At 41.4% G+C, this 23,988-nt stretch overlaps 1 protein-coding gene across 20 annotated transcripts in view; it reads right to left on the bottom strand.

The window, feature by feature from the left end:
* The window catches only part of LOC121289280 (phosphodiesterase 4D interacting protein), a 288,682-nt gene that overhangs the window by 87,244 nt on the left and 177,450 nt on the right, over positions 1–23,988 (bottom strand). For all 20 annotated transcript variants that reach the window (XR_005945527.1, XM_041208572.1, XM_041208553.1 and 17 more), the window contains 5 exons: positions 21,094–21,298; positions 19,392–19,508; positions 11,371–11,899; positions 7,814–8,049; positions 5,722–5,773 (listed from right to left, as the gene is read on the bottom strand). Coding sequence is in view for 19 of the 20 variants with exons in the window: in XM_041208572.1 (XP_041064506.1) it covers positions 5,722–5,773; positions 7,814–8,049; positions 11,371–11,899; positions 19,392–19,508; positions 21,094–21,298 (1,139 nt within the window). In the remaining variant the exon portion in view is untranslated. The remainder of the gene's footprint in view (positions 1–5,721; positions 5,774–7,813; positions 8,050–11,370; positions 11,900–19,391; positions 19,509–21,093; positions 21,299–23,988) is intronic.

Below are 23,988 nucleotides of genomic sequence, written 5' to 3'. Positions count from 1 at the left end.
CTTGCAGTACCCAAATCTCCCACAGGATTTGGTAGAATTTTCCAAAGGTTTTACCAAGTCTTAGAGCAAAATGACTTTTCTATTATACAGAATATATGCCCATATATAGATAATTTTACTTTGTTGAAAAAACAAGCAGTTAAATAGGCACCATCTGCACAATAAAGTATTCATTTTAAATTGAGAAACCTAGGTGGAAAGTCATGATCCCTAGTGCAGAAATTGAAAAGATTAAGACAAATGAAAGATGGTCTCTAGTTGCTCTACATTAATGATATCAGAAAGATTCACTATGCTTACAGTTTATAATAAAATCGTAAAGACATTCTCGAAGAATGTTTTATGGTTTCAACAGAGTTTTGATTGGAGGAATTCTTCCTTATGCAGGGAATCAGTTTTGTAATGTAACCCCCTTGGGTTTAAAAGCACACAGGTTACTGGCGGGAAGGAAGATGGAAGGAGATCATTTGTTTCCAAACAGGCTTCGCAATGATATAAATAACAAAGGAAATATGCAACTTATGTGCAATGGCATTATAATGGTGACAATAAAAACAGAAAATGCTAGAAATACTCAAAAGCATTTGTAGAGAGAGTTGATAGTGTTTTCAGTTCTTGAGAAGGCATAATAGAGAGCAACTATATTAGGTTCAGAAAATATTAGTGAAATTCTTTCCCATAGGGTCTTAAATGACACCTACAAATTCCATTATTTCCATTTTCTCAATGCATGTCTATACTATTGAAAAATTGAGTAAATGTCACCTTTGAGTTGGCTGATTGATAGTTGCTGTCACTTTTTTGAAAACTCTACATATTTCTGCCCTCCATATTTCAGTATACTCCCACAGACAAGAGTTAAGCCGTATGCCTGAGAGAGAATTAATTTGCCCTAATATCTTGGTTATGTCATAGCATGCTTTGGATAACAAGTCAATTTTGTATTAGATTACTCTGTTTTCAAAACTTAAATTCTGTAATGATGTGATGCATTGACAGAAAAGAAAAATTGCTAGCTCCTTCATGTCAAGCAGTTAGAGTAACCACCTAGTGTCAGAGTTAATGCCTGATTTGGCTCATCAGTAATTTAATTTTAAACAGGGATGTTTGGGTGACTATCTGCTAGTTGAATATGACATCTGTTGATTACTGTAGCAGCTGGCAACATCCTCTTGATGTGAAGAAACTAACAAGTTCGCATTTCCAATTTAATACCCATTTGTAAACTGATCAGGACAACTCTGCTCTTGATTAAATATGCCATACTTTCAAGTACCCCTCAGCCATGTCCCTAAATTCCATACAATTTTTTAAGTCCTAGATACCTGCTCAAGTATGATAAAATGCACAGTAATTTATTCAAGTTCTGACAGCTGTTTTACAAATGTTAATGTTTTGAATAGAATGCTCTACTGTCTCCAGAGTTCAAAGGATATGTAAAGTTTATTCAAGCAACTTATCTGGATCTTCGCTTCTGTTTTTCTCCCATGATTAGGAAACGATTTGCATTTTTTGCAGTTGTAAGTAGCTCACTCATTGCTTAAGAAGTCAGCTCAATGACAGGTGCTGTCTGATTAGTCGATGTTCAGATCGCAAATTAATATTGGGAGACAATTTTTGCCAGTTTTAGCTTGGTTATACAGTTTTAAGACCTGAATCTCAAGAGCTAATCATGGAATTATACAGCTCAGAAGGTGGTCACTTGGCCCATTGTGTTTGTGCCGACTGTTTGAAGAGCTTTGAAAGAGCTATCTGATGAGTCCCATTATCCTGCTCTTCTCCCATAGTCCAGAAAACTTCTTCTCTTCTAGTATTTATCCAGGTCCCTTTTGAATCTGCTTCATTTTTTCAGACCATGCATTTCAGATTGTAACATGCTGCATACAATAATTTCCCCTCATCTCTCTCCCCAACTCCTTTCCCTTTCCCATCCGCTGCCTTTTTTTGGCCAATTATCTTGATTTCATGTCCTCTGGATAGTTACCCAAATAATAATTCAACTTTTGGTCTAACCTAATTTGCATAATTTACAATACCAGGGTAATCTCAAGTGAGCCTTGGGATGACATTATTGGTAGGAGAGGAAAACCATGTAAATCACATTTTAAAAAATGAGATTGACTTAGCCCTGTTTTTGGGCTCAAAATAGGCCATGAGGTTAGAGCTTGCACCAGCAGCAAAGATTCAAAGCTTCTTCCAAATTGTGCCTTGGGCCTAATTAACACATTTCCAATGAATTTTGAGTGCCAGTTTAGCATCCAGAGACAGCTCGCAGGTTTCAGGATGTGACCAATTTGGGCCAGCCAGCTTGCCAGCAGCAGCCTTCAAGTGTGTCTTTGAAGGACAACGTGAGGGCAAATTAGGACGGCCCTGACTGTGCCTGCACTAGGTGGGTGCGGAGCCCAGGGCAAATCACACTTTGTAGGCACTTTTAGACAAACTACCACTGATAGCTGGGCCTCTGAGTATGCGTGCAAAAAGGAGCACCAGCTCTCTCCCAGCTACTGAACTCAGTTACAACCATGTATTGCACTATTGACTGCGATAACCATGTCACACGTAAAACTACACCTTAATTCCAAGGCTGAGCTCAATTGTTAGCTCTCCTTTTGTTAAGAAGAAATCCATAATCTCTATGGGATTCTGTTATAACATTTTTACTAACACAGTTGACACCCCAACCAGAGAAAACTTTTAAGGCCGGCGTTTTCCAGCCCCTCGCGCCAGTGGGATCTTTCACTCCCGCCAATGTGAATGGAGAGTTCAATGACTCGCTGGCCCTGCTGCGGGGGAACCTGCCGCGGGGGTGGGGGTGGGAGGGGGAACTTTCCGGGTGGGAGGGGGCCCTGGAAAGTTCCAGTCTAAACGGAGTTCCGCTTTAAATAAAAGAAATTATAAACAAGATGCAATAAATGTCCATCTTCCAATGTTAAGCAAATGTTAGTTGTAAATGTGTACTGGAAAAAAAATAAAATAAGAAACAGAGGGTTTCAGTTGCCCAGGGCTGAAAATAAACACGGTAAGTCAATGACTTAGCTTGCAAGTCGGGTGCTATGTACTATATGCTGGTTTTAAAGACATTAACTGGTTCAGAATAGTTTTTCTTGCCCCTCTGTGGGGAATGAGAATTGGAATAAAAGCTGCTCCGCTGCTGTTGCCGATGTCAGCACTGCCACCTCCAATAGTGACTGACGGTGCTGAGCCTGCACTGTGCTTCCAGTTGCCCGACCCTCTGCCTTGGCAGGAGTTTATGCCAGTTCACATGTTTTAATCTGTTGTCTCTTCCACCCTTTTGAGTTTTGGAGGGGGGATACTGCTTTGTTTATATCCACTAGTAAACACTCATTTTGAGCTTAAAGTGCGAGAGACAGCGGATCAGCTGGTACGTACTACAGGCAGTATTACATCTGACACCATGTCGTCGAAGTGCAGGGCCCCCAAAGCGTGTGGCCCAGGGCTGTCGCCCTGATTCGCTGTACCCTAGGGATGGCTCTGGGCGCTGTAGACAAAGGAGGAACAATCCTACTAGCCTCAGAGTTCAATTTCAAGATTTTATGCAGATGATAATTCTATATGATGATGATATCACACCCTCATTCACTGTCCCCTGGTGACACTGCATTCTAATAATACTGTATCTGTTGAATCTGTATCCTCATGGCACTGTACCCTTGTGGCACTGTGAGAATGATCATGTACCTAGATGGCACTATACCTGGAAGAAACCATAACCTCATGACACTGAAATCCCTGATGATGCTATACCTGGCAATGCCTTACTATGATGATAATGTATCCTGGTGATACTAATTTATTTCATATACTCTGTTACTGTGTGCTGTGTCTTTAACTGAATGGAGTGAGGATTTTTAACTAACATTGCACTATCTGTTCATAGCACAGCACCTGCTCCCTTGTCCCAGTCAAGTCTTTTTCATTTACTTTTGGGCATATGCCTAAAACGTTAATGCTGCATTGGAATTGATTCCACCTTCAGGCAAAGGCTGGAAAAAGGTGCAAGACACGACAAACATACCAGAAATAGAGGGTAACCAAAGGGCTGCTGAGAGTGAGGAACTTAAGATATAATAAATATCAATAAAAACAGAAGTACTGTAGAAATTAATTGGACTGACAACTGACAGATCTCCTGGACCTAATGACCTACATCCCACGGTTCTAGAAGAGGAAGCTGAAGAGATTTGCAATCTTCCAAAATTCCCCAGATCCTAGAATGCCCCAGTGGATTGCAAGGTAGCAAATGCAACAATACTATACAAGAAAGGAGGGAGAGAGAAAACAGAGAACAATATTCCTTCATGTTTTCTTTATCTTTTTGTGTGATATAATTATTTATCATATGGTTTCACTTTGGTCTCTACATCAATTTGTATTGTATCTCTTCCTTCAACATTGTTTCCTCTCTCAGAGGTCTTTCTCTCACATTCTCTTGGTCCATCTGGCTGTCTATATTCCCTTTTCTGTCTCATTAGTTTGTCTTCCTCCTCTTCTCCAGGTCTGTCTCTCTTTCAGGATGATGTTCATCTGAACTGTAAAATCAGGTGGGTGGTGGACAGCCATTTGTGGCATGTACCCGAAGGAGTCAACAGGTGATCTGAACTGATATAGTGATCTAAAAACAAAAAAACTGCGGATGCTGGAAATCCAAAACAAAAACAGAATTACCTGGAAAAACTCAGCAGGTCTGGCAGCATCGGCGGAGAAGAAAAGAGTTGACGTTTCGAGTCCTCATTACCCTTTGACAGAACTTGCGTTCGAGTTGGACTCGAACGCAAGTTCTGTCAAAGGGTCATGAGGACTCGAAACGTCAACTCTTTTCTTCTCCGCCGATGCTGCCAGACCTGCTGAGTTTTTCCAGGTAATTCTGTTTTTGTTTTGGATATAGTGATCTGTTCACTTCTGGTGCAGAATGAGGATTGGGTGCTTTGTGCCAAGCTGAGCAACACCCATCAACCCAATCCTTTGTTTCCCATTGCCATACATACTGCTATACTTCCTCTTACATCATATACCTGAGTTTCCTAACAAGCCTCCTGGCAGACTCTTTATCAAACACTTCCTGAAAATCCACATATTATTCCCTTTATTCATAAAAGGAGTGATTTCTTCAAAAGTTTTGATGCATTCTAAAAAGGGTCGACCATGTACATTAGTCCTGAAATTCCAAGTAATGAGTTGCACTGGATTTATACCAATAGATCAAGGATTACTGCTGCTGACATTCTAAAAAGGTGAATCCAACAAAATTTGGAGAATATGCAATGCCAGTGTTCTGTGCATGAGAGACAAAGGTTGAGCCACCATCCATGTCAATGCACACCCAAACTTTCCCCCCATTTACACTCTACACTTGTAGTCAAATAATGTGTCATTATCATCAGAAAATTAAGCATAATACACTGGCGTTTCAGGTTAAAAGGTGTATTAAGCATCCAATAATTTCTTACAAATATAGGCACCGACATGACAGCATGGGAAAATGCAGTATGATCGCTTAATGGGTTTGTCTCAAATTCATTCTTCTACAATTCTGAAAAAAGCAGCAACCCTTGGATTAACAATTTTGTTAGGTGATAATTGAATTTTAGACGAAATATTAAGCAGTTGTACTTTGGTATCACATCAAATTACTGATGGTGTTTGTCAAATCTCTGACTTGAAATTCCATAGTAAGTGAATGGCTTAGTGTCAATGCCTTACCTGACAACAAGCAGCTCTTGGTCTCCTTTGTCACTGATGTTCAAAGGGTCTCCTGTGAAGCCACAAAAAGATCACAGTACAATACTAGAAAAGTGAATGAAATGGTTTTCAATTTCAGGACAATCACTGTTATCCTGCATGCTCCAAGAATGGAAGGTGCCGGTTAATTAAACATTCCGGTTAACTGAGATGTGAGTCCATGTTTTCTTCCAATGAGAAAGCTCCAGGATGATCACATGGATTTTGAGGTCTCAAGAGGTGCGGGGGAGCATGAATAGAGTGAGCAGCGCTGAGGGAACATGGTACTGCAGAGCAGTGGGAGACTGAGACCAGAGCGAGGGCAGGCCACCAATAACTATTACCAGTGAGTTCGACATTAATAAACAGAGCTGACAGATCTGAGCCCAGAATTCCAATTAATAGAGATTTCAAGTTAGTAGAGTGCTGGACAACAGAAATTGTATTGTAGTAGTTATGCAACATGCAACAAAGTGAACAATCACAAATGGAAGAACAGGAACTTTTCATTTAGGGAGAAAGGAGGTTATATGTGAGACATCCTTGACTTAGGGGTAGCACTCTAGTCCTGAGTCAGCAAGTTGTGGGTTCAAGAGCCACTCCAGAGACTTGAGTACATAATCTAGGCTGACAATTCAGTAAAGTACTTAGGGAATCCTGAGCTCTTGGTGGTGCCATCTCTTTCAAGAAATTGATGTCCTTTCAGGTAGATTAAAAATTCCAAGAGCAGGAAAATTCTCCCCATGTTCTGGCCAGTTTTTATCCTTTAATCAATCACCAGGGCATTGGATTGTTTATTAATTACATTGTTGATTATGAGACCCTGCCACATTTATCTACATTACAACAGTGATTACACCACACTACATTATAGGCTGTGAAAATGCTTTGGAACACTATGAGATCATGAAATGTGCTATATAAATTGTTATGAAAGTATAATAATTTTCATATTTTTCTGGTCTATTGTAAAGTAGGTGTGTGGGTGAGAGTATAGTTGGATCTGTGTGTGATTTAATTACATTTGGAGTCAGGTAGACTGCAAGTCTGGAATTATCAAAAGAAGCTAGGTGTAGAAATGTGCTTGAAATGCTAATGAGTAAACATGGATACTGGCTTAGCATGTAAGGTGTGAAGGGAATTTGCATTTTAGGTAAATGAAGGGATTGTTTTGATTTCAAAGGGATCTTATTCTGTTTACAACTAGCCAGAAAAGCAAGGCTAAGGAGTCTGTTTATTTCCCCCCAAAGGCTACTGACAATATTGGCAACATGTAAGTTTTTATATTATGAGAAAGATACAGGTTCAAAGACATATGGAGCAATAGAATTTGCATATTAAAGAGAGGGAAACATATATAAAGGAGAATGAAAGACTATGTAAGGAGAGGGCCATATAAGATCTAACAGGAGTGTGTGAAACAGCTTTCAAGAAGCCTCCGACCATTTGTGCATAAGTCTGCTATGTGAAGTAACTGAAGTTGAGGAAGCCATTTGGAATTCCACTGTCAAGTGGGTACTGTGTTAACTTGCTGGTTTTGTTTTAAATCTACAATCTATTTTGGACTGTTGCCTTAAAGGGGGTGTGTAACTGGGAGTTAGGTCAATTAGGAATTTTAGCATTTGTTATATAGTAATTGTAATCTTAGGTATGTGCCTGAAATCTTTTATTTTGCTAATAAATATTTTAACTTAATTTTTAAAATTTCTAAAGGTCTTGGTGGACTTATTACTTCTGAATTCAGTGTATACATCTTCTCGTAAAAAATACAAATTGCAGAACTGTTGTGGATTTGGTTCACCTGGCATACATCAACTGCCATGTCACAACAAAATACAATTTATTTCTTTTTTCTCTATTGCCAATCTGACGGAGATTGGTCAATGTTGCACAGAACAGGGACAGGAGTTTGGGCCTTTTTATTTCATAACTCAGTGACTAGACCACACATTTAGTCTATGGGAGAGCCCGCACTAATTTTTTGACAGAAATAGGCATGGCCATTATGTATTGCTGTACTGTACAACAATATAATAGAACAATACCAGTTCAAGAGAAGTAAAAACCAACTTACGACCAGTTAGTTTATGAGTGATCCTCTCTGCCAATTGACTCCCCTGTGCCAGCTGATCTCGGAAGCTCTGCCCCATATAGTAATCAATATCATTTGCTCTGAGCAACTCCTCAAAGGACTTGGTGGTATCTCCCAGATGTTGTTTCAGAATGTGGCAGATACCCCTGCCCTCACGCATCTTCTGACGGAGGTGGGAGAGCTCCCGCGCCTGGGCCTGGATTAAGCAGTCGTATTTCCTGGAATGCAAAACAGGATCATTGAATGAAGACAAAAGGAAAAAGGATGGGAAGGAAAGTAAGGTAAATATGGTGCAATAGATTGTCTGTTGGCTATAGGTTCAAACCTATTCAAAGACTTCAGGACATAAATCTAGACTGACACTTCAGTGCAGTACTGGGAGTGTGCTGTAATGTTGGAAGTGCCATATTCTGAATGAGACTTTAAACAAAGTCTTTGTCTGTTCAGGTGGACACCAACAATCTCATAACAAAATTCAGTATACTGGATGGCATTCCTCTCTCAACTAATATCACCAGAAACAAAGTCACATATCATTCAACTCAATACTTTTTATGGGATCTTGTTGTGTGAAAAATTGTTGGCAATACTGTCTTGAAAGTATTGTGCTTCGAGATGTGTAACAGAACTAAGACCCCACACTATATTAGGATGTGTCACTGCAGCAGATCACAGCCCTGAATTACTTATGGGCATACTGAACTTTTAAAGGAAGATGTGTTTTTTTAAAAAAGACATACAAGCAAAAGCTGGCTGAGAATGTAAAGTAAGCACTTGCTGGAAAATTCCTATGTGGATTATTTTTGACTGAATAACCCAGAGAGAACATGGAACATCATGCTTAAAAAGCTGTTAGGGTCTACTTCAGACAGAGACACTTGAAAAGAAGAGATGCAATGTAAAAGACAACTTTAACCTCCTGTGGCTGTGGAGAAAATGGAGACTGATTACCATATCTCAGCAGAATCCATATCTCAAGTAATATCTCAGAATGTGGAAATGGTCTGAGTTGAAAGAAAGCAGATTCTGGGCAAAAGGCTTGTTTGTTTTTTCCCTTCCAGGAATACACAAGAAAAGGGGTTAAAAAACCAGCTGCAAACCTGATCTGTATATTCTAGCTCTGCTATGTGCGTGCTGTGAGGGTTACAGCAGAAGATAATCATCTAGACATCCCTAAAGCTTGCAGGCAAAAGTCTCTCCTCTCTCTCTGTTGCTGGAGACAAGTCAGAAAAGCCATAGTCAAAAAGAAAATAGGACAACTCTTCCAGCTAACCTACAGGACCAAGTGTCTCCAAACCAACTGCTTAACTGCCCAAACTCAACTCTATCCAACTTAACTGCCGCAACATTTTGTCATCTACTCCTCATGGACAAGCCAAAGACTGATTTGTATATCTTTTTTACCTTTTATTTTTGGGAACTTCTTGTTTCTGATCTCTGTGTATGTGGGTTGCATTTTTATTTTTTTTTCTCAGGTTTGTAGTGACTAATAAATTTACTCTTTCTTTGACTCAAGAAAAAGCTTGGTTAAATTGGCTCCTTATAAAACATAAATACATTTGGACTGGGAAAAAGTATCCACAAGGGAAGAGATCATTTTTAAATTAACCTTGTGGTGACCAACCCGAAGGGGTTGAATAAATAAGGGGGAGCCAGCTCATTCTTCCTCACCTGGGTGCATAACAAAATTGGGAGTTAACAATTTGGGGTATCATGTCTGGGATCATCATGGCTACTTCTTAAACTTTAAAGACTGGACAATGACCTTTTAAAAAAATGACTGAAGCCATGTCTGGTTATGGCCTTTGGACAATCTAGCAGTATCAAAGAAATTTATGCATTGTTAGAGAGGCTAATGACTGTGTGGACTGCAAAATGAATTAAACAAAGACCATCTACATTTCAGATGCCAGGCCTAGCCGCTGGAGTCTACTAGTTTGCTTGGACAAAGAGCCCTGCAATCTTCCTTTGTAAATCTTAGTGGTTGGAACATTAACATTCTCAGGAATCCAGACAAAGGAATATACACATTTTGTTAAAGCCAAAGTGGAGGGCTGGGACTCATGTGACAAAATCCCCTAGCTGGAGGAAGCTGTAATATTGTGTTGTGGACCTGCTAAGCTTTGTCTGCCATCTTCCGTCTAGCAAGCAGCAGCTCAGGACAATGGCTTGGTCCAGGATTGAATGCCTGCTAACCACACCCCCCCCCCACCCCCCTCCACCCCCCACCAACCCATCTACACTGTTGCTCACTTCTGTGAGGGTCTACATCATTGGACTTTGATTCTGGACTCTGGGCTCATGTGAAACAATAATTCTGTGTTCTGTGGTCTTTGACATGTAAATCTTTCTCTATCCCTCTTTTATTGTATGAATGCACGGGTGGTGGTGGTGGTGGTGGGGGGGGGGGGGGTGTTGGCTACATAGTGACTCCCCCCTCCCATGTTTTGAGTTTGTGTGAATAAACTAACTCTGAGTTTACCCTATCTCGAGTTTGCTGTGGGGTCATTAATAAAAATTGGATCACACCAAAACTGAGGGCTTGGGAAATATGCCACCACTTAGAAAAAGGGGAAATCAAAATACCTTTCTGTTTACAGATGAGTGGTGAGGAGAAATCAAGGCTGTTTAAATTAAACCCCCTCCTGTCCATTACAGATGTTTTTGAGAATCATGTTAAAGTAAAGGTTTTTTTTTATTCTGATGTAATGTGTGTGAAAATCCCAAGGTCATATGCCAGTCTCAAATTATACTCACAGGCAAGTACTTGTTTTAACCAGGCTTCCATTGCACTATTGATAGAAGATTAAGGCATGTACTTAATAGATTAGGCAGAATATAATATAAGGAAATGTTTCAGCTTAGGTAACACATCAGCTCCCCTTTCCATTTGACCAAAGGCCAACTCTGGTTTCTATGCGGTGAGCCTATTCTCTCCAGAGTTCAGAACACAATGCTATGATGAACAAGGGAAGGAAATGACAACTCAATCATGTATACTTGTTGCACTAAGTAGTCTAAACCCTACAGATCAGAAAGGTTTATAGACTTCATCCATTCATTTTGATTTTAATGGATGGAAAATAGTGAAGGGCAAAAACCATAATTCCCAATGAATGATCCCGATGGCTGAATGCAGTACGGGTTTGTAAATGACCAATGGTGTGTGTTGTGTTAGTCAACCTGTGTCATAGCAGCTCTGTATTGCTACAGCCTCAGTAGTCCCAGGTTAGGAGATAGCAATTAGCCAGGTTTCATAATCAATTATCACTATCCAATAACCATTGCTGAAAATGCACTAACTAAGAAAGAACAAGATCAAGTTCAACGGTGATGGCTGTGATCTGTCAAAACCGCTGACTAAATACTCTTAATTCAAGCTTACAAAGAAGAGGGACCACCAGGATGAGGTGCTGGATAACTGTTGGTGAGTAAGGAACCACATCCAGCAGGCATAGCTGTCTTCAGGGGACAGGTTAAATTGCATAGGGAGGGAAAAAGGTTAACAGTTATATAAAACAATAATTTGGTATATTTACCCTGACCAGGAGACACCTTTAGATGAAGGAGCTGTCATTTTGGCACTCATTAGCTGTGATTCTAGCATGGTGACCCTGTGAATGAGCTTCTTTATTTCCATGTTGGACTGTGTCGTTGCTTGGCAATGGTCACCTCCATCAGACTGCCAGACATCATCGTCATACAGCTCATCAAACTGTAATGCTTCAAATATATCACCAAGAGCAGCGTCATGTGGCCTCTCTAGACTGGAGGCATAATCACTGGTTGTGGAGAAGGAGCGGATACGAGACTGCAGGCTGCGGATGATCTTGTCTGATTCGGTCAGTTGTTCTTTGAGTTCGTTGACATGTTGCTGCAGCATGGCAACGTCATTAGATTTCCCACCATTTTTAAATGTGAGTCCCTTCCTGAGGCAGGACTTGATTGACAGTGGGAGAGAAAAGGCAGGGTTGGAGGTTGAGGAGCCTGGCTTCTCTAGGGAAGAATGTCGCTGGATCATATTCTCCTTGTAGCATGGGTACAGGTGTAAGTCAGCTTCACTGTATTCTGAATAAGGAAATAAAACATTGAATGGAATTATTTTTTTCCACTGCAAGCCTGATAATTTCATTTTTGCTACTGAACAGAAATGTTATTCTCTCCTTCAATTTTCTCTCTTCTTGACTACTGAGAGATAATCTTGGCCATCCTTCAGTATCTTTGCTCAAGGACCCATTTGTTTATGTATGGGACTCAGTAGTAAAGCTGACAGGCTACTCGAACACAGAGGGCATCATATCTGAATTTAATCTTGCAAAGAACAATAGCAAGTCTGAGGATTGGGAATATTTTAGGAACCAGCAAAGGACCTCCAAAAAGCTGATAAAAAGGGAAAAATGGAATATGAGAGTAAAGGAGGCAGAAATATAAAACAAATTGTAAGAGCTTTATTAAGCCTTCACAGTAGAAGACAAAAGTTCCATACCAGAAATAGATGATAACCTAGAGGCTAAAAAGAGTAAGGAAATTAGGAAAACTAATATCAGCAGAGATAAAGTATTGGAGAAATTTGAGGCACTAAAATCTGACAAATCCCTGAGACCTGATGGCCTACACCCTATGGTTCCAAAAGAGATAGCTGCAGAGATAATGGATGTGCTAGCTGTGATTTTCCAAAATTCCTTAGATTCAGGAATGGTACCACTAGTTTGGAAGGTACCAAATGTTACACTACTTTTTAAGAAAGGAGGGACAGAGAAAGCAGTGAACCACAGGCCAGTTAGCCTAAAATTAGTTGTTGGGAAATGTTGGGATCTATTAGTACTAAAGTCTTAACAATGCACTTAGAAAAGCATAGTACGATTAGAACAAGTTGGCATGGTTCTACTAAAGGGAAATCCTGTTTGACAAACTTATTAGAGTTTTTTGAGGATGTAACTAGTAGGGTAGGTAAAGGGGAACCAATAGCTGTAGTATACCTGGATTTCCAAAAGCTATTTGATAAGGTGCCACACAAAATGCAAATGGCAAGATAAGGGCTCACGGAGTTGGAGGTAATATAACAGCATGGCTAGAGGATTGGTTAACAGGTAAAAAACAGAAAGTGGGCATAAATGGGGCTTTTTCAAGGTTGGCAGGCAGTGAATAGTGGAGTACTGCAAGGATCAATACTGGGGCCTCAGCTATTTACAAACTATATTAACGATTTAGATGAAGAGACAGAGTAATGTGTCTGATTATAAAAATAAGTTTTCTGATTATACCATACCAGATGGAAAGGTAAGCTGTGGGGAGGACACAGAGTCTGCAAAGAGATATAGACAGATTAGGTGAGTGGGCAACAAAGTGGCAGATGGGGTATACTATAGGGAAATAAAGTTATTCACTCTCGTTGTATAAATGAAAAAACAGAATATTTTTTAAAATATGAGAAACTTGTAAGTGTTGATGTTCAAAGAATCTTGGGTGTGCTGGAACATGGAATGCAGAAAGTTAACATGCAGATGCAGCAAGCAATTAGGAAGGCAAATGGCATGTTGGCCTTTATTGCAAGGGGATTGGAGTACAAGAATAAAGAAGTCTGGCTACAGTTGTAAAGGGTTTTGGTGAGACCACATCTGGAGTACTGTGTACAGTTTTGGTTCACTAAATTGGTCCCTGGGATGAGGGGGTTGCTCTTTGAGGGAAAAATCTAAAACACAGGGGCACAGTCTCATGATTAGGGGCTGATCATTTAAAACTGAGATGAAGAGGAATTTCTTCACTCAAAGGGTTGTGAATCTTTGGAATTCTCTATCCCAGAGGATGTGGATGCTCCGTTGTTGAATACATTTAAGGCTGGGATAGACAGATTTTTGATCTCAGGGAATTAAGGGATATGGAGAGCAGGCAGGAAATGTGGTTGAAGCCCAAGATCGGTCATGGTCGTATCGAATGGCGGAGCAGGCTCAATGGGCTGTGTGGTCTACTCCTGCTCCTACTTCTTATGTTCTTATGAGCCTAATCTTGTCCTTCTTCAATTCAACAGCCATCAAAAAGCATTTTGAGGCATATTCAGGCTCTATCACTGGAGTCTTAGTTTTCTACATTTACTGTGTCAATAATTTTTTGTACCCAAATGGTCTTGCAAAATTAAAAAAGCAGAAAATGCTCAGCAGGTCAGGCAGCATCTGTGGACAGAGAAACAAAGTTAACATTTCAAGTCAATGTTCTTGCATGATGATCAGAGACATCTACCTTCAGGAAGTCCACACTCAATGGCAATGCTGTGACATGGGAAGACAGCAGCCTTGCTATTTCTTGCCGGAGCCGTTAAGACTCTTTCAATTCTCATGAAGCTCTGACAACCTACTGTGAAGCAGGGTCTTGGTTGCCAGGATCCTGACATTGCAGAAGGCCCGCAGAACACTGCTAAAATTGCCCCATGGTGTGAATGTTGCCGATACTTAGTCATTCAACATGCTTAATTGGCATCCCCCCATGGGGCCAAATTTTGCTAGATCTGGACCCAGCCCGCTCCAGGGAGAAGAGACCAGAGGTGGGAACTCGTCAACAAACCTATTTGATGCCTTTCTTCAGAATTTGCTGGGCTGGACCCTGCTTCCATACCTGCCTCCAAGGGCCTGGGAAAATTTAGCCCTTAGCCTTCTGTGAGCTCATAGTTTATACTGGGCCTGGCAGGAGTTGGAAGCAACCCTAAACGTATTTTCCCTAGCAGGCTTCTTACAAAGAACATTGAGTAAATTTATGAAGGAATTCAGACACTTAAAGTAAATGGCTACTCTTAACAGTAGAACTGGAAGAGATATAGAATTTCCAAATAAGCAGAAGTCCACCAGGTTCTGCGACTTGTTCAGCTGTAGGAAGGAAGATTACACTTCAATAGTTAACAAGCCTTTAACAAACATTAATGTACTTGTTAGCAGGTTTGCTCTTTAAGAAATGGGTGATGAGGGTCTGTAAGGATTTAGCGTAAAATAATTTTAAACAGTCTTAAACTATTATCTCACAAGCATGAGCCTGCAACACAAAACTGCCCATTGTTTAGTGCTAAGTTGGGAACTTCACTGAGATCACAGGACAGTGTGTATAGGAATGGTAAAATGTCACAATAGCTCAGTCGGCAGTTCCTTTCCAAGGTTGGATTTAAGACATGTGGCCCCAATATTTACAATTGGTGAGGGGCGCGACAGTTGGGGGGAAGCCCAACCAGGGCATGGATGTCCTTACAAATTTAAAAAAGGGCTTCATTATAATATTTTTCTTTCATTTCTTTCCCATCAGCAGATTGGGATTGAGCAGGATCATCTAAGTTAAATTTGGATCAAGTATTGTGTGGGTGCCTGATTTAAATATGCTGATGAAGTGACACCCCTTGCCAAGATAGGACAATGGCGGCCTCACTATATATTGCCACAAAAAAATGGCAACTGATCTGTGCGTAACAGTTTGGGGGACATATTCCTAACCCTAACCCCAGCACCCCCAATTATGGGCTCTTTCTCTCTCCTCACCCCCTCCCTTACCCAAGTGTGGCTCTCTCCACACCCTTCCCCAATTGTCAACTTACTCTATCCCCAACCCCCGCTGATCTGGGCTCTCTCTCCACTGCCCCGACCAAGTGCTGTCTGTTCCTCCCTCCCACTCATGCACAGATTGGCTTGCTCTTCACTACCCCCCTCCTCTTAGTGGGCTCTCACTCCCTTCCCAAATACCAGACTGGAAAATCTGTTCATCAGATCACCCGCTAGATGGGAAACCGAGCTAAAAGATAGAAATGAATTCTTGCTATTAAGTTCACCGGAAACATCTCATCCCCGGCCTTACTTGGGCTTAGAGTTGTTTTTGACCTCACTCTAAGCCAAGCAGGCTTGGGAGCATTGACCAGAGTTCTTACAAAAGGGTTCCATCCTCCAGCACTAATATTCCTCCCCTTGATGGAGAACCAAGTTTATGAATAAAAAAAGATTCAGTTTAATGAATAATTTACTAAGGCAGATTCACTTACTTTACTTACTGTTGTAAAATATGTAGGGCAGGTTTCTGCAATGCTTCTGCTTTCACTCACAACAGTGTTCAGCATTCAGAGCAGAGAATATCCATTTAAGCTTCTCAAAAAAAACTTTTCCAATTAAACAATGCTTACAAAATTAATGTTCAAAGAGCAAAAAACATTTGATTTTCAGATATGTTGTTTGAACTTTCCCCTCCTGCCTGTTTCTGGTGAGTGAGGGATGTGGGTCATGTCACAAAGCACTGTAAGTGGTGGGGATGATGTCGTGGAATGATCTGAGGTTATTTAGATATTACAACCTTTAACTGGCAGAAACTCAAGAAAAATTGTGCTGAAGTCCTGATGTCCAGCGGCAGTGATATTATCAAGCAGGCTAAGCAGCTAATTACATTGAAGAATTCTCACAGGCAGCAAGCCAGGAAGTTAGTAGCACTTATTGTCCTTCACTTTTTAATATAATTTTACAGAGAGCAAAATAAAGATCGGGACATATACATGGGATTAAGGTAGAAGCTGAAATATAAATAAACTTTTTAAAAAATTGTTATTTTAAGAATTTGGAATTTTTAAATCACCACAATGGAGAAACTGACATTCCACAAACATAAATTTTGTTTTGCGTGGCCAGAAGTGTTGTCCAGCAGTAATTATGAATTTATTATGCCGTTAATAACACAGTTACACATCATTCAACAAGGTGTGACTTTTTGAAGAGTTTTTACAGCAAGACTAATAGTATAAAAGTGGAAGTTCTCATCGGTTCAATGATATTTAATCGATTTTAGTCTGCAGAGCTTCAACAGAATCCCCAATTGAGAAGCACTGGATCACTGACAACAATTCCTGGATTTCCACATTTAATTGTGCATCTATAGACTCCAGGGGGAGAATTTTCTGCCCACGATCAGCTGCGCATTGCCATTTTATGTGGGCGGGCCAATTAAGGACCGCCTAGCGTGACTCGCACCCTGAATTGCTGACCAATCCCTGTGCGGGTGAGGGGGGCGGGGTGGCTGCCTGAGTCGGGGCCTGGGAAAGAATGCAGAAATCTCCAAGGCACAGAGCTGCATCAGGGAGATTAGTTTAAGTGCAGAAAAATTTAATAAAGGAAAGAAAAAATTTAAGATATGTCCCCTCATGTGAAACTGTCACATGAGCTGGGACATGTCTATTAATTTTATTAAAATTTTTTTACAAGACTTTAAAAACCTTCATGAAACCTCATCCCGCCCGTGGATGAGGTTCCATGAAAAATGCAAAGGCCGCCTGGGCTCTTCGCCTGCCCAACAACCTTAAGGTTGGATGGGCAGCTCAGTTTATTGATTTAATTGATAGTTAACTGGCCTTAATAGGCTTTTGACAGTTTGGCGGGTGTTCAGCCGACTCGGCTGCGCACCTGCCAGACTGAAAATCTGAATGATGCACAGTGACATTGGGACGCACGCCTGACATCACCGCGCATCATTTTACACCTTGGTGAGCAGGCCCTGCCCCCGCTCGCTGAGCTGAAGATTCTGCCCCAGAAGATGCTGTCAGGTTCACAGAAGTAACAACAGCCAATGCTATAGTTTCACCATCACTAGTGCTGTAGAATCCAGGCCAATAGGTTCCCTAATAGCAATATATTAATGATATCACGCTGCAACAACTGTACTGAAATCTAATAAGAATATGAGAATTAAGCCTATTGGGCCGTAACCTCCGAGCTCCCCAGAGTCGGATTTGGGGGATATCCCAAAGATGCGCTGGGGAATGCCTCTGGGGAGTTCTTAGGTAAGGGTTTGCACAGCAATTGCCCAGAAGTGCATAATTCCTCTGGACAATTGCGCTGTGCTGGGAACCATCTGAAAGTGTGATTTAAATTGCAAACTTAGGATGGTGCAGCTGGGGTTATATCAATAGTTACCCAGAAAATGTTAACTATTGTAAAGATCCAGAACGATCCACCCACAGGATACCCTCCACATCCCCGAACCCCCAGGAACGCCCGCACCCCTGACCAACCATCACCCCCCGCCACGCTATTCCCCATCCGCTGACCCCCCGCAATGGGATTCCATTCAACTGCACGAGACTCCTCACCTGACACCATCCCCCACCAGTGGGCCCGAATCTTACCCTCCAATGTCCGACCCCTACCCTAGCCGCTCCCTGATGTCTGACACCCCCAGCCCCTCCCCGATGTCCAGCCCCTCCCCAATATCCACCCCGCCCCCCAGCCCCTCTCGATGTCCAACCTGCCCCCAAGCCCCTCCCAATGTCTGACCCATCCCCAATGTCCGACCTGCCCCCAGCCCCTCCTGATGTCTGACCCGCCCCCAGCCTCTCCCGCTGTCCGAACCCCCAGCCCTTCCCCGTTATCCAAAACCCCCCAGCCCCTCCTGATATCTGAACCCCCTCCAGCCCCTCCTGATGACTGAGCTGCCCAGCTCAGCCCGTCTTGATGTCCCAACTCCCTCCCAGCCTCTCCCGATGTCCAAACCCATCCCAGCCCCTCCTGATGTCCGACCCACCCCCGCAGCCCCTCCTTAATGTCCAAACCCCTTCCCCCATCCCCATTTGACCTCCAAACACCTCCACCCCCTCCCAAATTCTTTTCACTTTCCTTAGGCACTTACCTTTTCCATGGCCTATTAATTTCAATGGACCTTTAAACTTATCTGTTTTACAGGAGCTAGTTCTGTAATAAACAGGGTGTGTCTTCCTTCAATTCTACAGAGCTGGACTTTGACACTGATCTTGGGAGACAGCTGCGCTGCCTGGATCTCGCCCAGCCTGGATTGGAAGGTTGGGCGAGACAGGCATGGAATAAATTTGGTGTACGTAAGTGGGCACAGAGTGGCAATCCGATGCTGATTGCCACTCCAAGGAAGTTACAGCCCATGATTATCAGTTTTCAATGAAAGCAGTATAGTGGTAGGTTCTCAGAAGGATTATCAGACATAAATAGTAGTCGAGGTAGTACATCTGAACTGCATTCCTCTGCTGAAAAGCGAAGTCAAAGAAATGAGTCAACAGTATTGAATTCTTCCACTAGCAATAACATCAGCAGCAATGCAGGCAAATAAGAAGTTGATTAAGGAAAAGTATTTAGAGACTCAGAGGGTTTGCTGGGAATACAGAACACTATATTACAATGCATTGATTGGAACAATCAACATCACAGCTAGGAAAGTACATTGAAGCAGTAAAAAATAAATAAATTGTAAATGTTAGAAAACTGAAACAAAAAATTCTGGAAATGCAGTGAAAGTCCATCAGCATTCTAAAAAAGACAGGTTAACATTTCAAGTGCAGCATCCATTCTCAGAACTGCAGGGGACCAGAGTTTTGTGGGTCTCATGACGAGCCATCAGCTCTCAACTGACAACAAAAATTGCACCTAAGTTCCCACTCTTCTTGGTATAAGAAGTTGCAAAAGTAGAAACATAAATATGGAGAACAGTTCCCTGCTCCAGAGCTCTTTATGACAATGTTAAACTGCCATAAGAAAACCAATGCATCTTTCTGACAGATTCTGCCTCATTGAGGTGCTCCAACCTTTACCTGGGCTACTAGCCTCTTCTCTTTCAGCTTCATTTTCACTTCTTCCACAAGTCTCATAACCAAGATCCTGCAGGTCTACTTGCACCTGTTTACTGTCCTGTTCCACCGATGATTCAGCTGAAGAAAGGACAAAGGATAGTACTTTAAGCTGTAACCACAGAGTAAAAGTCAAAAAGGATGATTCCACTGTACAAATTAAATATTGCTGTTAGCTTCTATTTTGGTGTGGTAAATGGAACTCTAATGCCCTGTACCATGAAGTGGTAGGATGTAGTTTTGTGGTGTTCTTCAGACAGTGTTTGTTAACTCTGTTTTTTGGATTAGTTATGTATCAGACATACACAGAAACTTAAAGAGTCTTCAAATCAAGATACCAACCTTATACTTAGTGTAAAATGTCCATTTACCTCTACTTGTTGTTTTCTGCCCTAGGCCATCTCTCTACCATGCAATTACATTCCCATTAACAACATCTCACTCAAAATGAAAGTTTCTTAAGTGACACTTTATCAAATGTGTTTTAAAAATCCATATATACATCCATAATATTTCTCAAAAATATCAGTTAAGTTAGTCAATCACAGCCTTCCCTTTATAAATCCATGCTGATTGTCCCTGAATAGCGTACTAAATATTGACTGATTCCATCCTGTATTATGGACTCTAAGTTACTGTACAATCAAGATAATACTAACTGGCCTATAATGTCCTTGCTTATTCCCCATAAACAGAATGTATTGTTTCCCACTCTGCAGTCCTTAGGCACAACTGCTGTTTCCAAAGATTTTTGAAAAATTATGGGTAGTGTCTCCACTATCTCCCAACCTCCTTCATTATCTGGGTGATTCAGTAGGGTGAGCAGTACAGTAACCTAAGTTTCTACTGAGGCAAAATTATGTTTTACAATTTTGGTGTTAAGTGGAAGTGTGAACAGGAAAACACACTAACCCCAAAATTCCTAGACAGGGAGGGGTGCATGGGCAGTAGTAGAGTGGAATCTGGGGTACAATCTATATTCAGCAGGCTTTTAGATGTGGTCCCATATTATGTCCACAAATGAACAAATATATTATGTAATATATGAAATACAATACACCTTGCTGAATATTTCTCTCATCTATGGCTTTAACAACAATAGCTCCCAGGGTAGAATGCCTGGGTATCTCGACCTTCAGGATTGCCAGTCTTGAGAGGGAGGGAAGGTGCTGTTTTAAAATGCATTGGTCAGTTCTAGCTGTGCAATTGATTGCAGAGCATTGCTGCAAGCAGCAGGAGGAAACTAACCAAATTTAAGATTATTTTTGCCTTCGCTGGCACTGATCATGGGCCCACCAATTCAGTGGCAAGATGTGACAGCAAAATTCTTATCCATTCTCCACTTATGAAGAACACACCAGTTGCACTGCAAATGCTGTGAGTTCAGCCGAGAATATTTAAATGGCCTGACTGTCTGGGAACTTGGACAGTGTGAGGGACATTGTCAGTGGGTGGGCCAATTTTACACTGTCCCAGGTACAAATCACCCCTCCCCCATCCCAATACCTTCTGAGGAATTATATTGAGATTGAAAATATTTCTCTAAACTGAAATGTAAATACACAGCTCCTTCAAAAAGGACAGTGGCAGACAACCAAAGCAACTCACTGTACAAGACTTTGTTAATGATCTTCCTGCTAATAGGCAGACTGAACAGGATACATACAGAGTAAGTCTTTGTATTGTTGCAACTGGTTGTCCTGAGCCTTGACAGTGGCCTCGGTCACGACAAGCTTCTCCTGTAACTCCTTGTTTTGTTGTCTGTATTCAGCTAGTTCAGTCTGAAGCTGATTGGACTGCTGTCTGAGTCTGGATTGCTGTCCCAGGCTGGCATCTGCATGTTGCCATGGGCTGACACCTTGCAAAGTAACCTGAACAACATAACACAACAAATGCGAATAGTTAAAGGGAGACCCTTTATAGCGATCACTTTGGTAAGGTTTCTCATAAGAGTAGCTACAAGCACGTTACAGGGATAGAGTGATACCACTTATTAGTTTATCCCCTCCAATTTTATCTAGTCTCCTCCTAGTGCGGACATTTGCTGACTTTCGGATCCATGCATAATGGTCACAATCCCTGGTGGTCATTTTACAGGTGTAAGCCCAGTGTGTGTTTGATCATAGGAGGCCATTGGAGCAGTCTGATCTTACCCTCAACTAATCAACACATACCAGGCATCAAGCAAATCATTGGATGGTGATTAAGGACTGGAAGGGTAGTTGCTTTTTCCTGTCAGCCAAACATAAAGCTTAGAAACCAACTATAGCATCATCACTACCAGTGAGAGCAGCTAACTTAGCCCCGAACCCAATACATGGCTGGTCCGTAAAGCTCAGTCCACATTGGAAGGGGAGGTGGTGCACTGAAGGACACAATGTCACAGTGTAATTTGTTAGAAATTATTTGATACTGTCCTCAGTTATCTCAAAAGGTTAAGATGAAAATGAAAACTTACAGTTGAATAACTTCTATTGTTAGCAATAAAACTGGTGAATTTTCCAGCCTCTTACCAGAGCCTTGTGACCATCAACAGCCACGAGACACTGGGAATGACAGTGGAATTCCAGTTCCAGATGCTTGTGCTGGATTTGGCTCAAGAGCAGTATACACATACACAAGCTAGCTTGTTATTGAGAAGTATCGCCCTGAAAGCTAACTATGTCTGTACTGCAGCACAACACCTTAAAAACTTCAGTAAATGCAGCAAGAAAATCATTCACAAATGCAACCAGAAGGGATAAACTTGTGTTTAGTGTCAAATCCATTCCCCCATGTGATGCAAGGTAATGATTCATAATGAATTCTTTGTGTTGCATGCCTCATGGAGCTCTATACAAGAAGCATTTTATTTCTGCAAAAGAGGGCAACCATACAAGTAACAAATGACCATACATATCACAAAGCATTAACCTTCTTCAGGTATTCTGTTCTCTATGTTTGTTCCTGCAATCCCACATACCTACCCTGTGGAGATTTTTACCTGCCTCACTTTGTAATGAACATGATAGAACTTGCTTTGATGCCCATTGCAAAACAACAACAACAACTTGTATTTATATAGCATTTAACATAATCAAATGTCCCAAGGTTTTTTAAAGAAGCATTACAAAAGAAAATATGATGCTCAGTCACATAGGGAGATATCATGGCAGATTTACCCCTTTGCTCAAGTTTAAGGAATATGTTCATTAAATGAAAGCAAGGTAGAGGCATGGAGAACTGTAGGGCGAGTATTCCAGAACTTAGGACCTAGGCATTTGAAGGCAAGGCCACCAATGGTGGAGTAATTAAAATCAGGGATGCTCAAGAGGCCAGAATTAAAGGAGTGCATATATCTCGGAGAGTTGTGGGGTTGAAGGAGATTACAGAGATAGGAAAAGACAAGGCCATGATGGGATTTGAAAATAAGGATGAGAATTTTAAAATCAAGGCATTGCTTAACCAGGAGCCAATGGAGTCTAGTGAGCACAGAAATGATGGGTCAACGACACTTGGTGCAAACAAGGACACAGGCAGAGTTTGGATGATGCCAAGTCTATGGAGGGTAGAATGTGGGAGGCCAGCTAGGAGCACGTTAGTATGGTAAAGTCTAGAGGGAACAAAGGTGTGGATGAAGGCTTCAGTGGCAGATGTGATGAGGTAGGGGTGAAATTGAGAGGTGTTGCAGAGATGGAAATAGGTGGTTTTAGTGATGACGCGGATATATGGTTGGAAACTCATCTTGGGGTCAAATATGACTTCAACGTTGTGAACATTCTAGCTGAGCCTCAAACAACTGCCAGGGGAAAAAATATGAGTTAATGGTTAGGAAATGGAGTTTGTATCAGCGAACAAATACAGTGGCTTTGGTCTTCCTAATGTCTAATTGGGGGAAATTTCTGCTCATCTGTTACGAGGTATCAGAAAAGCATTCTGATAATTTGGCAACAGTGCAGGAGTCGAGAAAGGTGGTGGTTGGTGATGGTGGGCGTTGTCGGCATACATATGGTGTTGTGTTTTCGGATGATGGTGCAGAGGGGCAGAATGTAGATGAGAAATAGGATGGGCTAGAGGGTAACATATGTGGGAGCAGGAAGATGACTTATTGCTGGTAATTCTCTGGCTGCGATTTGTCATTGACAATTGACAAAACATTAACCTTCTTCAGGTATTCTGTTCTCTATGTTTGTTTCTCCAATCCCACATACCTACCCTGTAGAGCTTTTTACCTGCCTCACTTTGTACTGAACAGGATAGAACTTGTTATGATGCCTGTTGCAAAACAACAACAACAAATTGTATTTATATAGCATTTAACACTGGCCTCATAAACCAGCTTCTTGGTCTTAAGAGTCAGCTTGCTGTTATTCCATGCATGTTTTGTGAGTTGGTCAAAGGTAGCTTTCCCTATGTGTGTATCAAGTTTTGCATCAAGAGACAGATTGTCTGTCACAGTGGAACAAGGTAGCAGAAATTGCTAATTACTTCCAGTGGAGTGTTATTTACTGTGACCAAGGGTGAAGGTGTGACACCCTCTCCATTAACCACAGTTTTCTTGATGCTTAATAGTCAGGAAGAA

The sequence above is a fragment of the Carcharodon carcharias genome, chromosome 16 (assembly GCF_017639515.1).
Source record: "Carcharodon carcharias isolate sCarCar2 chromosome 16, sCarCar2.pri, whole genome shotgun sequence".
NCBI lineage: Eukaryota > Metazoa > Chordata > Chondrichthyes > Lamniformes > Lamnidae > Carcharodon > Carcharodon carcharias.
This window is presented reverse-complemented; position numbering and strand designations above follow the sequence as displayed.